The 12,652-nt window shown below is 36.0% G+C and overlaps 1 protein-coding gene across 1 annotated transcript in view; it reads left to right on the top strand.

The window, feature by feature from the left end:
* Positions 1-12,652, top strand: part of LOC139127741 (vacuole membrane protein 1-like) — a 74,606-nt gene that overhangs the window by 46,913 nt on the left and 15,041 nt on the right. Inside the window, exon 5 of the mRNA XM_070693631.1 lies at positions 9,605-9,707. Coding sequence (XP_070549732.1) covers positions 9,605-9,707 — 103 coding nt within the window. The remainder of the gene's footprint in view (positions 1-9,604; positions 9,708-12,652) is intronic.

Here is a 12,652-nt window from a genome sequence, read left to right on the forward strand (position 1 = left end):
GTCACATGACATTTTGTCAAAAAAATTGTATTGCAAAGTTATCACTATATACCAAAAATCAGACCTCTAGCTCTATTGGCTGGCTCAGAATTAGATATGCGCATAATTAATGAGGTACAGGATGTGATGTCATAAGGTCTCCCATCATACCAAATATGAAGGGTGTAGCACTTGGGGTTACTTAGTTAAGGACATATACGTATATTCATGGTCAAAGGTCATCGAGGTCACATGACATTTTGTCAAAAAAATTGTATTGCTAAGTTATCACTATATACCAAAAATCAGACCTCTAGCTCTATTGGCTGGCTCAGAATTAGATATGCGCATAATTAATGAGGTACCTGATGTGATGTCATAAGGTCTCCCATCATACCAAATATGAAGGGTGTAGCACTTGTGGTTACTTAGTTATGGCCATATATGTATATTTGAGGTCAAAGGTCATCGAGGTCACATGACATTTTGTCAAAAAAATTGTATTGCTAAGTTATCCTATATACCAAAAATCAGACCTCTAGCTCTATTGGCTGGCTCAGAATTAGATATGCGCATAATTAATGAGGTACAGGATGTGATGTCATAAGGTCTCCCATCATACCAAATATGAAGGGTGTAGCACTTGGGGTTACTTAGTTATGGCCATACATGTATATTTGAGGTCAAAGGTCATCGAGGTCACATGACATTTTGTCAAAAAAATTGTTATGCTAAGTTATCCCTATATACCAAAAATCAGACCTCTAGCTCTATTAGCTGGCTCAGAATTAGATATGCGCATAATTAATGAGGTACAGGATGTGGTGTCATAAAGTCTCCCATCATACCAAATATGAAGGGTCTAGCACTTGGGGTTACTTAGTTATGCCCATATATGTATATATAAGGTCAAAGGTCATGAAGGTCACAAGACTTTTTGTCAAAAAAATTGTACTGCTAAGTTATCCGCATACACCAAAATCAGACCTCTATCTCTATTGGCTGGCTCAGAATTAGATATGCGCATAATTAATGAGGTACAGGATGTGATGTCATAAGGTCTCCCATCATACCAAATATGAAGGGTGTAGCACTTGTGGTTACTGAGTTATGGACATATACGTATATTCAAGGTCAAAGGTCATCGAGGTCACATGACATTTTGTCAAAAAAATTGTAATGCTAAGTTATCCCTTTATACCAAAAATCAGACCTCTAGCTCTATTGGCTGGCTCAGAATTAGATATGCGCATAATTAATGAGGTCTGGTCACGTGACATATTTGCAATAGATTTCTATCCCATAGTAGTCCCTGTGTACCAAAATTCGGATCTCTAGCCCTATTGGTTAGTCTAGAATTAGATATGCGCATAAGTAATGAGGTCTGGTCACGTGACATATTTGCAATAGATTTCTATCCCATAGTAGTCCCTATGTACCAAAATTCGGATCTCTAGCCCTATTGGTTAGCCTAGAATTAGATATGCGCATAAGTAATGAGGTCTGGTCACGTGACATATTTGCAATAGATTTCTATCCCATAGTAGTCCCTTTGTACCAAAATTCGGATCTCTAGCCTTATTGGTTAGCCTAGAATAAGATATGCGCATAATTAATGAGGTCTAGTCACATGACATATTTGCAATAGATTTCTATCCCGTAGTAGTCCCTGTGTACCAAAATTCGGATCTCTAGCCCTATTGGTCAGCCTAGAATTATATATGCGCATAAGTAATGAGGTCTGGTCACGTGACATATTTGCAATAGATTTCTATCCCATAGTAGTCCCTGTATACCAAAATTCGGATCTCTAGCCCTATTGGTTAGACTAGAATTAGATATGCGCATAAGTAATGAGGTCTGGTCACGTGACATATTTGCAATAGATTTCTATCCCATAGTAGTCCCTATGTACCAAAATTCGGATCTCTAGCCTTATTGGTTAGCCTAGAATTAGATATGCGCATAATTAATGAGGTCTAGTCACGTGACATATTTGCAATAGATTTCTATCCCATAGTAGTCCCTGTGTACCAAAATTCGGATCTCTAGCCCTATTGGTTAGCCTAGAATTAGATATGCGCATAATTAATGAGGTCTGGTCACATGACATATTTGCAATAGATTTCTATCCCATAGTAGTCCCTGTGTACCAAAATTCGGATCTCTAGCCCTATTGGTTAGCCTAGAATTAGATATGCGCATAAGTAATGAGGTCTGGTCACGTGACATATTTGCAATAGATTTCTATCCCATAGTAGTCCCTGTGTAGCAAAGATCGGATCTCTAGCCCTATTGGTTAGCCTAGAATTAGATATGCGCATAATTAATGAGGTCAATGTCACGTGACATATTTGCAATAGATTTCTATCCCATAGTAGTCCCTGTGTACCAAAATTCTGATCTCTAGCCCTATTGGTTAGCTAGAATTAGATATGCGCATAATTAATGAGGTCTGGTCACGTGACATATTTGCAATAGATTTCTATCCCGTAGTAGTCCCTGTGTACCAAAATTCGGATCTCCAGCCCTATTGGTTAGCCTAGAATGAGATATGTGCATAATTAATGAGGTCTGGTCACGTGACATATTTGCAATAGATTTCTATCCGATAGTAGTCCCTGTGTACCAAAATTCGGATCTCTAGCCCTATTGGTTAGCCTAGAATTAGATATGCGCATAATTAATGAGGTCTGGTCACGTGACATATTTGCAATAGATTTCTATCCCATAGTAGTCCCTGTATACCAAAATTCGGATCTCTAGCCCTATTGGTTAGCCTAGAATTAGATATGCGCATAATTAATGAGGTCAAGGTCACGTGACCTGACCCAAAATATTTCGGTGAACATTAACAGCCAATGATCGTCTATGTCGAAAAAGAACCAGACTCCTAGCTCTATTGGCTAGCCTATAATAGGCATTTGTAAATCTATAGGGGAGGTCAAAGGTCACTGAAAAATCAGAAAAATAATACTTTAAAAATCTTCTTCTCAAAATCGGCAACACCTGTGACCTTGATATTTGGCATGAAGGGGCCTAACCCTATGGTCTACAAAAATTTAGGACAGAATTTTGATTGGTTAATTTTTATGCAAATGAGGTCAATTTTAAAGTTTATTTTCAAAATGGCCGAAAGGTCACGTGACCTTTTGTTATGGTCATGTGACAAAAAAATTACTTTTGGTGAGTTGTACCTGTGTACCAAATATGAAGTCTCTAGGTGCAACGGTGTTCGCGTGGTAGCTGCAAAAGCTCGTCGTAAGAAGAATAATAATAATAAAAAACAGAACGATTACAATAGGGTTTCGCACCCATGGTGTCGAAACCCTAATAATAATAATAATAATAAAAAACGGAACGATTACTAGAGGGTTTCGGACCCGTGGTCTCGAAACCCTAACAAGAAAACTAAAACTCACAAACACAAAAAATTATACCCAATAAGCTTTCAGGTAAGCTGTTTTAAAACTGCTTAATGAGTTACTAGATCTTATATTTAAATCGACATTATTCCACTGATTGGCACTATTTACAGTAAACCCTTTTCGATAAAAATCCTTATTTGTTGCAGGAACCACTAACAATTTTTGCATCCTGGATCTTGTAACTCTTTTATGATCAATTTCGGTAAAAAGACTTGTCATATATTGCGGTGCAAGATTATTTAAACATTTAAAAACCATACAAACATTCTTATAAACTATTCTATCTGGTAATGGCATTATATGCATTGTTTTAAATAAATGCTCGGTCGAAGCATTATACCTTGCATCAAACATCACTCTGATAGCACGTTTCTGAATCTTATGCAACCTTTTCATAAACGGTGATGCTCCCCATAAATGACAACAGTAATCCAAGTGTGGTAAAATATAGCTATTATAAAAAAGTTTTCTTATATTCATAGGTAAAAACTGTCTTATTCTCTTGAGCAAAGCAATATTACTATTTACTTTTTAGCTACTATAGACTATAGTCTATAGAAGCTATTGGGATGGGTATCCGTCCGGCGTCCGTCGTCAGTCTGTATGTATGTATGTATGTATGTATGTATGTATGTATGTATGTATGTATGTATGTATGTCCGTTTGTGAGGCGTCCGTCCACTCAAATATCTTGAGAACCGCAGTACTTACTGATTTGATATTTGTTGTGTAGATGAAAAATACGATTTTGAGAAACTGTTTTTTTTAATTTTTTGATATTGTTGAAAATAGGCAAATTAATGCCAAAAAAGGTGTTTTTGGTAAAAAATCTTCTTCTTCATAACCGCTGGTCAGACAGCTTTGTTATTTGGTATACAGGTCCCTAGGGTAACCCAACTTAGATTTGTTCAAATTGTGATGAAATATGCAAATCTGTATTTTTAAGGAATTTTTTTGTCATTTTTGGTCAAAATTTGACTTACATTGTATGTAATTCTTGTACTGTATAAACCCTATCAATTCACCCAGAAAAAATAATTAATATGATTTTAAATAATTGAATTAATTAGGAAATCATCAAAGCCAAAATAATTTTAGTGTAAAATTATCAGAAAGTTCAACTTTTTTTGACAGTTCATAGTGAAATGCTTACCATCTTGGAGGATTAAAACATGTAAAGGCAACTTTCCTGAATCCCAACTTTGACATATTCTGAACCGTCATTTATTGTGCCCTGTATGTTATCTAAAAGAAATTGCTCAAAATAGTCAATAGAGATAGAGATAGAGATAGAGATAGAGAAAGTTCTAATTTCCATTTATGGTTGACTTGGTAAGGATAAAATAAAATTACTTTTTGAGGAAAAAAATAGAGTGGTCAATTAAAAGAGTGGTCAAAGTGATAGGGTTTTTATGGTAAAGCTGGGCTGTATAAAGATTCCTCATGTGCTATTTATAGCAATTATGCAATCTGTGTAAACAGTGCAATGAAGTGTAACATGATTCCTTATAATGCTTTTGATGACCTTGAACTTCTTAAGTTTCAAACCTTTGTCTCTTCAGTGTGCTTTCTCTGAGTATGTACAGTCTCAACTTATTAAACAGAACTCAATGTTAATCAAAGATATCCACCTTCTTCTTCATCAATACATGTGTCACAAAAGGTTATTCTCTACATAACTCAACAGAGCTCTGTCAACTGTTGAGTTGCTTGTTCTTTCAAAACCGCTGGTCAGACAGCTTTAATATTTAGTTTACTTGTCCGTAGGATGACCTTAGTGAGATAATTTCATACAGTCAGGAAATACTTAATTTTGTATCCATGTCTATAGTAGCTTCAGGGACTTTGGCCCTATGTTTTAAAAATCTTGTCACAGTGCTGCTTCCATGACAGATTTTCATCGACAAGCGTACCAAGAATCTTTTCACAGTGTACTGCTTGCAATTCCGTTTCACCAAGATAACAGTCTAAAGTTTGTTTATTTAAATGTCTACGTTTTTGTTGCGTTGTTACAATCATTGTCTTTGTCTTGTCACAATTAATGGCCATTCTATTATTCTTACACCAATTATAAACATTTTTGAGTCAGAGTTCAAAGTTGTCTCAATTTCTTGAATACATTTTGCACTGGTAGTTATGGTTGAATCATCTGCGTACATGTCAATGTTATTATCAATATAAAGTGGCAAATCATTTGTGTAAATGATGAAAAATAAAGGCCCAAGTATACTACCTTGGGGAACGCCAGTCAAAATATGTTGCTTTGTAGAGTAAAAATTTCTAAATTGAACCAATTGCATGCGATTTTGTAGGTAAGAGTTAAACCACCGAAGAGATTTATCATTGCACCTGTAAATTGATAATTTTTCTGACAATACACTATGATCAACCAGATCAAAAGCTTTCTTCAGATCCTAAAACACTACTCCATTAATATTTCCATTATCCATAGCTTTTAGCCACAAGTTGCTAAGTTTAATCAAGGCTGTTTCGCACGAATGGTGCTCTCTAAATCCTGATTGAGAATTGTTCAATAGCGGCTTGATATGCTTGTACAACTGAATGTGCACATGCTTTTCAATGATTTTGGAGACAATTGGTAGTATTGAAACTGGTCTGTAATTACAAAGGTCTTGTTTTGAACCAGCCTTGAACAAGGGAACAACTCGGGCTACTTTCCATTGATCAGGAAATATACCAGATTTTATACTAAGATTGAAAATTTTGCATAGTGAGGGGGCAATGATAGTAGCAGATAATTTAAGCATCTTAGCACTCAGATTGTCTAATCCAGTCGCCTTGTTATTGCACAATTCCTTCAAACACCTAGTTACAAATTCTGGTTTCATATATGTTATTTCAAAATTATTTACTTGATGAAAGTGTTGATGTACATGTACATGATTTGAAGTATCAGAGATTTCCGCATTCTTTTGGGCAACAAAAGCGATAAAAAAAACATTTCATATTTTAGATTCTCACATTTGAGACAACCCTAGGCATTTGTAAAGTAAACATCCTTGAGTCCGTATACAGACTTTGACATTCACATTCCAGGGATTAAGTATCCACCACGTCACATGTTACAGTCTTTGCTCCTACACAATGAAGTTACAAGTTTTAGGTAGTTATCAAGCTGGCACCAGCATCTGTCCTGAGCATCTGTCCGTGTGTTCTCACAGGAAATTACAGGGAACAAAAAATTATTTGAGAAGTTTTTCTCCTTAAATAGAAGCTATATTACAATTTAAACCTGTCATGGATGGATTGCTCTCAAATGATCTGAAACACAGTTATTGCCCATTAGCAACAAATATAGCAAGATTTATGTAAAGTTCATGAACTTAGTCAAGGTACCGTATTAAACAAAAAGATAGCCATGACTTTGCTGCCCTAGTAGATCATCTTGCCCCCTTAAATTGACTAATATTGATAGACCTTTTTGTAATAAGGGTGGCAGGCAAGATTGGCTTTACGTTTCCAACACCATGGTATTCACCAATTCCTGTGGTGGCCTTCTACCAACCTTTTAGCAGTAACCTTAGTGTATAATTTTGTAATCTTAATTACTGTCAACTTAGCTTTACTACACTTATTCTAACCTCATTATTCTTACACTACTGTTATACCTTTTAACCACAAAATTTTTCAAGAGATGCATACATGATTGTCACTCAACAAACCACTGATTTACAAATATGTCTTCTGCTTTTTCTCCATGTACATATACATGTCCCTTTTCTCATAAAATGGGCTTAAAATCGCAATGTGAAAAATAGTCTTTCAGCTATATGTTGCACATTGACTTCATGGTCTGCCAATTCACAGTGAGTGGGGTTGTTGATAATGCCAATAATACTAGGCGGTCATTATGTCCAAGCGCCATTGGTAGTATTTTTTGTATTGACATTTGCCAATGATGTAGGATCTGCTTGTCCCATTGCTATAGAAGTTGATATGCATGTTTCTACAGTGATGTAGATATGTTTTCTGATCGGTGGGCAAGGAAAATTTATAGGCGGGCATTAGTTCGGAAATTTTGAAATTGTCCAATGAAAATGACATTATTTTACACCCTGTAATTATCAAATTTGTATTCATTTTAAAGCTTTTTTGATCAATTTGGGTAAAAAAAAGTACTGTCAACCCATTCTATCATGGAGTAACAATTTTTATTTCACAGTGAATCTATTACAGACATGCAAGATACACTCATTGGGATTATGCTGTGAATTATTGGAGAAAAGTATCAATATTCTCCCTCACTTTCCTCAAATCCAGACTCATCACTTGAATTTACATTGCACAGATCATTAAATACTGCTTTAGCCTCTTGAATTTCATCAATCAAATTCTCTAGGATATCCTCTTCCCCAACCTGAACACTCTGATCTACCATTGTTGTACTTGTGCTTTGTTTGTCTGTTTCATTGTCATTTGTCTCTGTTCCTTCCCTATGAAGTTTTGATTGTTTTAGTGTTTTCCTTGGCTTAATACTTAGCCTATTTTGAACAGCTTTTTTCACAACAGTTCTGGCTTCATTAGAATACAAGTCTGGTCCATTGACAGTTATGTGCAGCAAAGAATTCACCATGTTATTTGAAAGTCTGTTTCTCAACCTGGTTTTAATTCTTTTCAAAGCACTAGCTCCACGTTCTGGCCAGGCATTAGTGATGGGTGCAGAAAGAGCTACTTCCACTATTTCCACTAACTTTGGATAAAAGTATCCATACTCTGATTTCATGTTGAACACTTTTTAGCTCATATTTGGTTTTGTATAAAAATACCAAAAAGAGCTTATATGATGAGTCGGTGGCGTCTGTATGTCTGTATATTTGTGGGTATGTATGTGCGGATGTATGTCCGACACACACAAAGGCTCCCATACCGCCAGAGCTACCATCTCAGTATTTGGTGTACAGGTAGATGCAGGGGTTGAGATGTGAATTTGTTCAAATGAACACATCAGTGTCAAAAATGTGCAAATGAGGTAAGAAAAAGGGAAATCCTGCAAATATGCAGGAGTGATGCCATGCCAGTAAGAAACAGGCCAACTCCACTGATCTTGAGTCATTTCCTGTCATTGTTTATGAACTGTTACATATTAACAGACCTGTTCAAACCATAGACAGTAGAGGGGGGGGGGAGACCATCTATGGTCAAACTAAGAGGGGCTTGTTTCTGCTATGCATGTTGCTAAAGTTGACCTCCAGTTCCTAAAGTTTCAGACCTTAATTACTTTTGTCATTCTTGTTTTTTTGGTTTAAATATTTCTTGTTGTTTTTATGGTTGTACTGTGCAGAAATCATTGTCATAACATCACGTAGAATTTTCCTCCACTGAACAGATAGAAACAACATTTACTGTTGATCATTGGTAACCCATACTGGTATATACCAATTCTGATCAAATTTGAGCGACACCGTATAATTGTGGTATTTTTTAAAGTCCATTCAATTGGTTTGTTGGAACAAACCTTGGCTAGAACCTGGACCAAGTACTTTTTTCCCTTTACTGTTACTGTCATTTTGATTCACTGCATACTTTTTTTTCACCTCACTGGGTATCTGTTTGCATACTGTGCATATCCTTGTTTGGTATATGAAAATGGAATGGTGTGAATATACATCAACAAGTGATGTAATATATACCTATTCATGAGGGAATGTTTATTTTTGGACTCTTTATGATGCAATGTTCATTGGGATTGTCAGCTGTTGCACTACAATGCTTCTATTATGAATGTTCGTCTACATCGAAAAATAAGCAATCTTAGCTCAATAAACTCAAAAGGTGAAAATTTTAAACACCACAGATATAGAAACTAGACCTTTGACATTGTTCAAAACAGTCCTACTGATCTCATCTCTTACTATAGTTTATTCAAGTTATCAATTGATCAATTCAAATTGATCACATGACTTCTGTCCATGAACAACATAGATATGAATATTGGTCAAATCTATTTACTAGAAACTATGCACTCCAGCACTTCCTCTTTTGGAGGAGATTTGGTTTCTTCAAAAGTTTGTTGATCATATGACAAATCCTGCCAACAGTCTGGAGTACATTTGAATAAGCTGTCACTCTCACAGTACATTTGTTATTATAATGTATAATAAAGCAACTGTGATCCTTTTAAAAGGGTGATTTTATTAATTTTGAAATCCTAACCATGAAAGTATCTTTATTTTCAGACAAATTCCAAATATTGGTCAATCTTTACAGGCACCATTTAAGGATTACCTTGAAAAGCAAAAAGAAAAACTCCATCACAAGCCTGGAACACATGTACCATCGGTGAGTTTTTAACAAATTTACAATATTTTATGTTAGCACAAGTGATTTATTCTGTTTACAAAAGTTTAACCCCTAAGGTGTTGTAGATTTTTCATGTCAATAACCTCATGAACTTCTTGAATCAATGAACTCTACATATTATACTTCTATCAAATAAGTACATAGATACTGTACTTTTCCTGTGAAATCCTGCAAATGTACAAGAGTGGTGGCATTAACTGAAACAGCCCACGCATCTGAGTTGGAGTTCTGTAATCTCTAACCTATTTGTATGCAGTGTACCTATTATGCAGTGTAGGAGTGGTGGCAGTGACTGAAAGAGGCTACTCCTCTAACCTTGAGTCATTTCCTGTCATTGTTCATGAACTGAAAGATATTGCCAGAGCTGCTGAAACCATGAAGGACTGTTGAAACAGTCCCTCTGCTAAGCGTGTTCCTAAAGTTGACATCCACTACCTAAAGTTTCAGACCTTATATGCTTTTAAGATTCTTGTTTTTCTGGTTTAAATATTTCTGATGCGCCAGTTCAAACCAAATATGAGCAAAAAACACTGTCCTTGACAGTATTTTCTCAGTTTGTGACCTTAAATGACCTACACCAACCAAGGATATGTTCTGAGAGAGTTTCGAAGGCTATAAACATAATTTTGTCATATTTGGTATCAATTTGTACTAAAATTTGATCCAGAAAACACAGCTGAAGTAAATTTTTTCAGTGCAGATCAATTTTTTACAACTTTTCCATGTAAGACACACAAGAAGTGATTAGAAATTTTGATCCAGGATAATTCCAGATGTCGTAATTACCCTCCGCAGTGGAAGGCACTTCACTTTCTGTAACTAATTTAAGTGCTGTTTACATTCAAATGGTAGCACTCATAGCATTAATTAAAAAGTTCCCAAGGTTGTAAATACATTTCCTGCCATCTGTCCTTATGTAAACATGGTCACCAAGGGGTGGAACATTTGATATACAGGATGGGGTAGGGTCTAGAAGATTGATGAGGTAGTATTACTTTTTACCAGATCCCTTGTACATTTTTCCCACTCTTTATTTTTTCCCCACTCTTTGAACTTTTTCTTTTTGTCAAGCCTTCTCTGGCTAATTTTTTTGTTGACATTTGCTTATGTATGTAGGATCTGCTTGTCCCATTGCTATAGAAGTTGATATGGATGTTCCTAAAGATGACCTACAGTACCTAAGTTGGAGACCTTATTTGCTTTTGTCATTCTTGTTTTTCTGGTTTAAATATTTCTTGAATGGACCAATTCAAGCCGAATGTGAGCACATAGTGTCCTAGACGGTATTTTGGAAAATCCAATATGGCCGCTAAGTCACGTGACCATTCGAAATTTGTATACCAAGGTGCACAAGTACTTATGAGTGTCTATTAGCGCTGCAAGTTTGAGAACTTTACAGTAAGCGGTTTTTAGTACTTTGTGCCCTGTGGGCACAAGGTACTAATGTGATGGCGCGGCCAATATGGCCAACATAGTGGGCCGTATGCTGTGGACGCAGGTATCTCAGAAACGCTTCAGTAACTTTTTCTGAAATTTGGTCTGGTGGTCACTTGGGCATGTATCTCAAATGGTGTTTTTTTCTTTTTTGATTGAATCATTTTAAAGTCACTTTTTTAGCTTTTTTCTGAAAACCACTATTTTCAATTTTTCCTCAAAACACTGATTTGATTATTGTGATGTTTGGCATGGGTGTTCGTATAGTTGAAATGCCGTCAGAAATGTTCAAAATTTGGTGATACATGCCTTGTGTTATTTTTAAACAATATTTTTATCCATTTTTATTTTATATTTACTTGATTTTGACTCACTTTCGCTGAAGCTACCGTCTGCGCATGCTCACAACTGTAGGACAAAATCTGAATTGAAGAATCGAAACGGACGCCATCTTGTTTCTCAATATGGGAACATTTTTTACGTTGTGAACGTTTCACTGTGTATTTCAATATGTTCTATAGTTATGAAGTTGACAGTGATGCACTTTTGCGGCTGTCGTGTATTTTTTTGTACGAAAGGCGCCTTTGATCGACTGAAGAATGATGGCCTCCGTAGGCGATAAACACCGATACTGGCAGGCATATCAGTTCTACTGAGGAAGTAATCCACTGGCCCGTATAGGTCAGGGGCTCACATAGGGGTGAACCACTTGATTTCTGGGGGGTATGGAGGATTTTGAGAAAAAAATTGTCACCAGGTGAAATAAAAGAAAAAAATTAAGCCTGTAATGGCTTGAGAAAAAAAATTCTCATAACAGACAGAAATAAAAAAGGAATTGTCACAATGCACTTGAAATGAGCAAAATTTTGGAAACTTCATTCTCATGTATTCTTTGCCTTTATGCTGCCATAGGCAGCGCAAATGTTTTTACCACTAGCAATTCTTATGTGTTTTTTTTTTTCCCCCAGCACTCATGATATAAGCATTCACTACTTTACACCTCAGTGCACTCGATGTTTTCCTTCCCTTTTTAGCTCCGCTGTCAGCGACGCGGAGCTTATCAAATAGGTTGATTTTCCTCCGTCGTCGTCGTCGTCGTCGTCAGTCAACAATTGCCTTCTCCTCTGAAACCGCAAGTCCAATTGCTTTGAAATTTTATATGCAGCTCACTTGGGGTGACCTCACTTAAGTTTGTCCAAATCGTAGTGAAATTTGCATATTTGTATTTTTGGGGCATTTTTTGGTGTTTTTGGTAAAAAAAATCTTCTTCTCTGAAACCGCTTGTCTGATTGCTTTTAAATTTGATATGCAGTTTACTTAGGGTGACTTCAGTCAGATTTGTTCAAATTGTGGTGAAATTTGCATATTTGTATTTAATGGCAATTTTTGTCATTTTTGGTAAAATTATCTTTAAAAATCTTCTCCTTCAAAACTACCGGTCAGACAGCTTTGATATTCGGTACATATGTCCCTGGAGATGATCTTTTTCA

This window comes from Ptychodera flava, unplaced genomic scaffold (assembly GCF_041260155.1).
Source record: "Ptychodera flava strain L36383 unplaced genomic scaffold, AS_Pfla_20210202 Scaffold_35__1_contigs__length_1935909_pilon, whole genome shotgun sequence".
Taxonomy (NCBI): domain Eukaryota; kingdom Metazoa; phylum Hemichordata; class Enteropneusta; family Ptychoderidae; genus Ptychodera; species Ptychodera flava.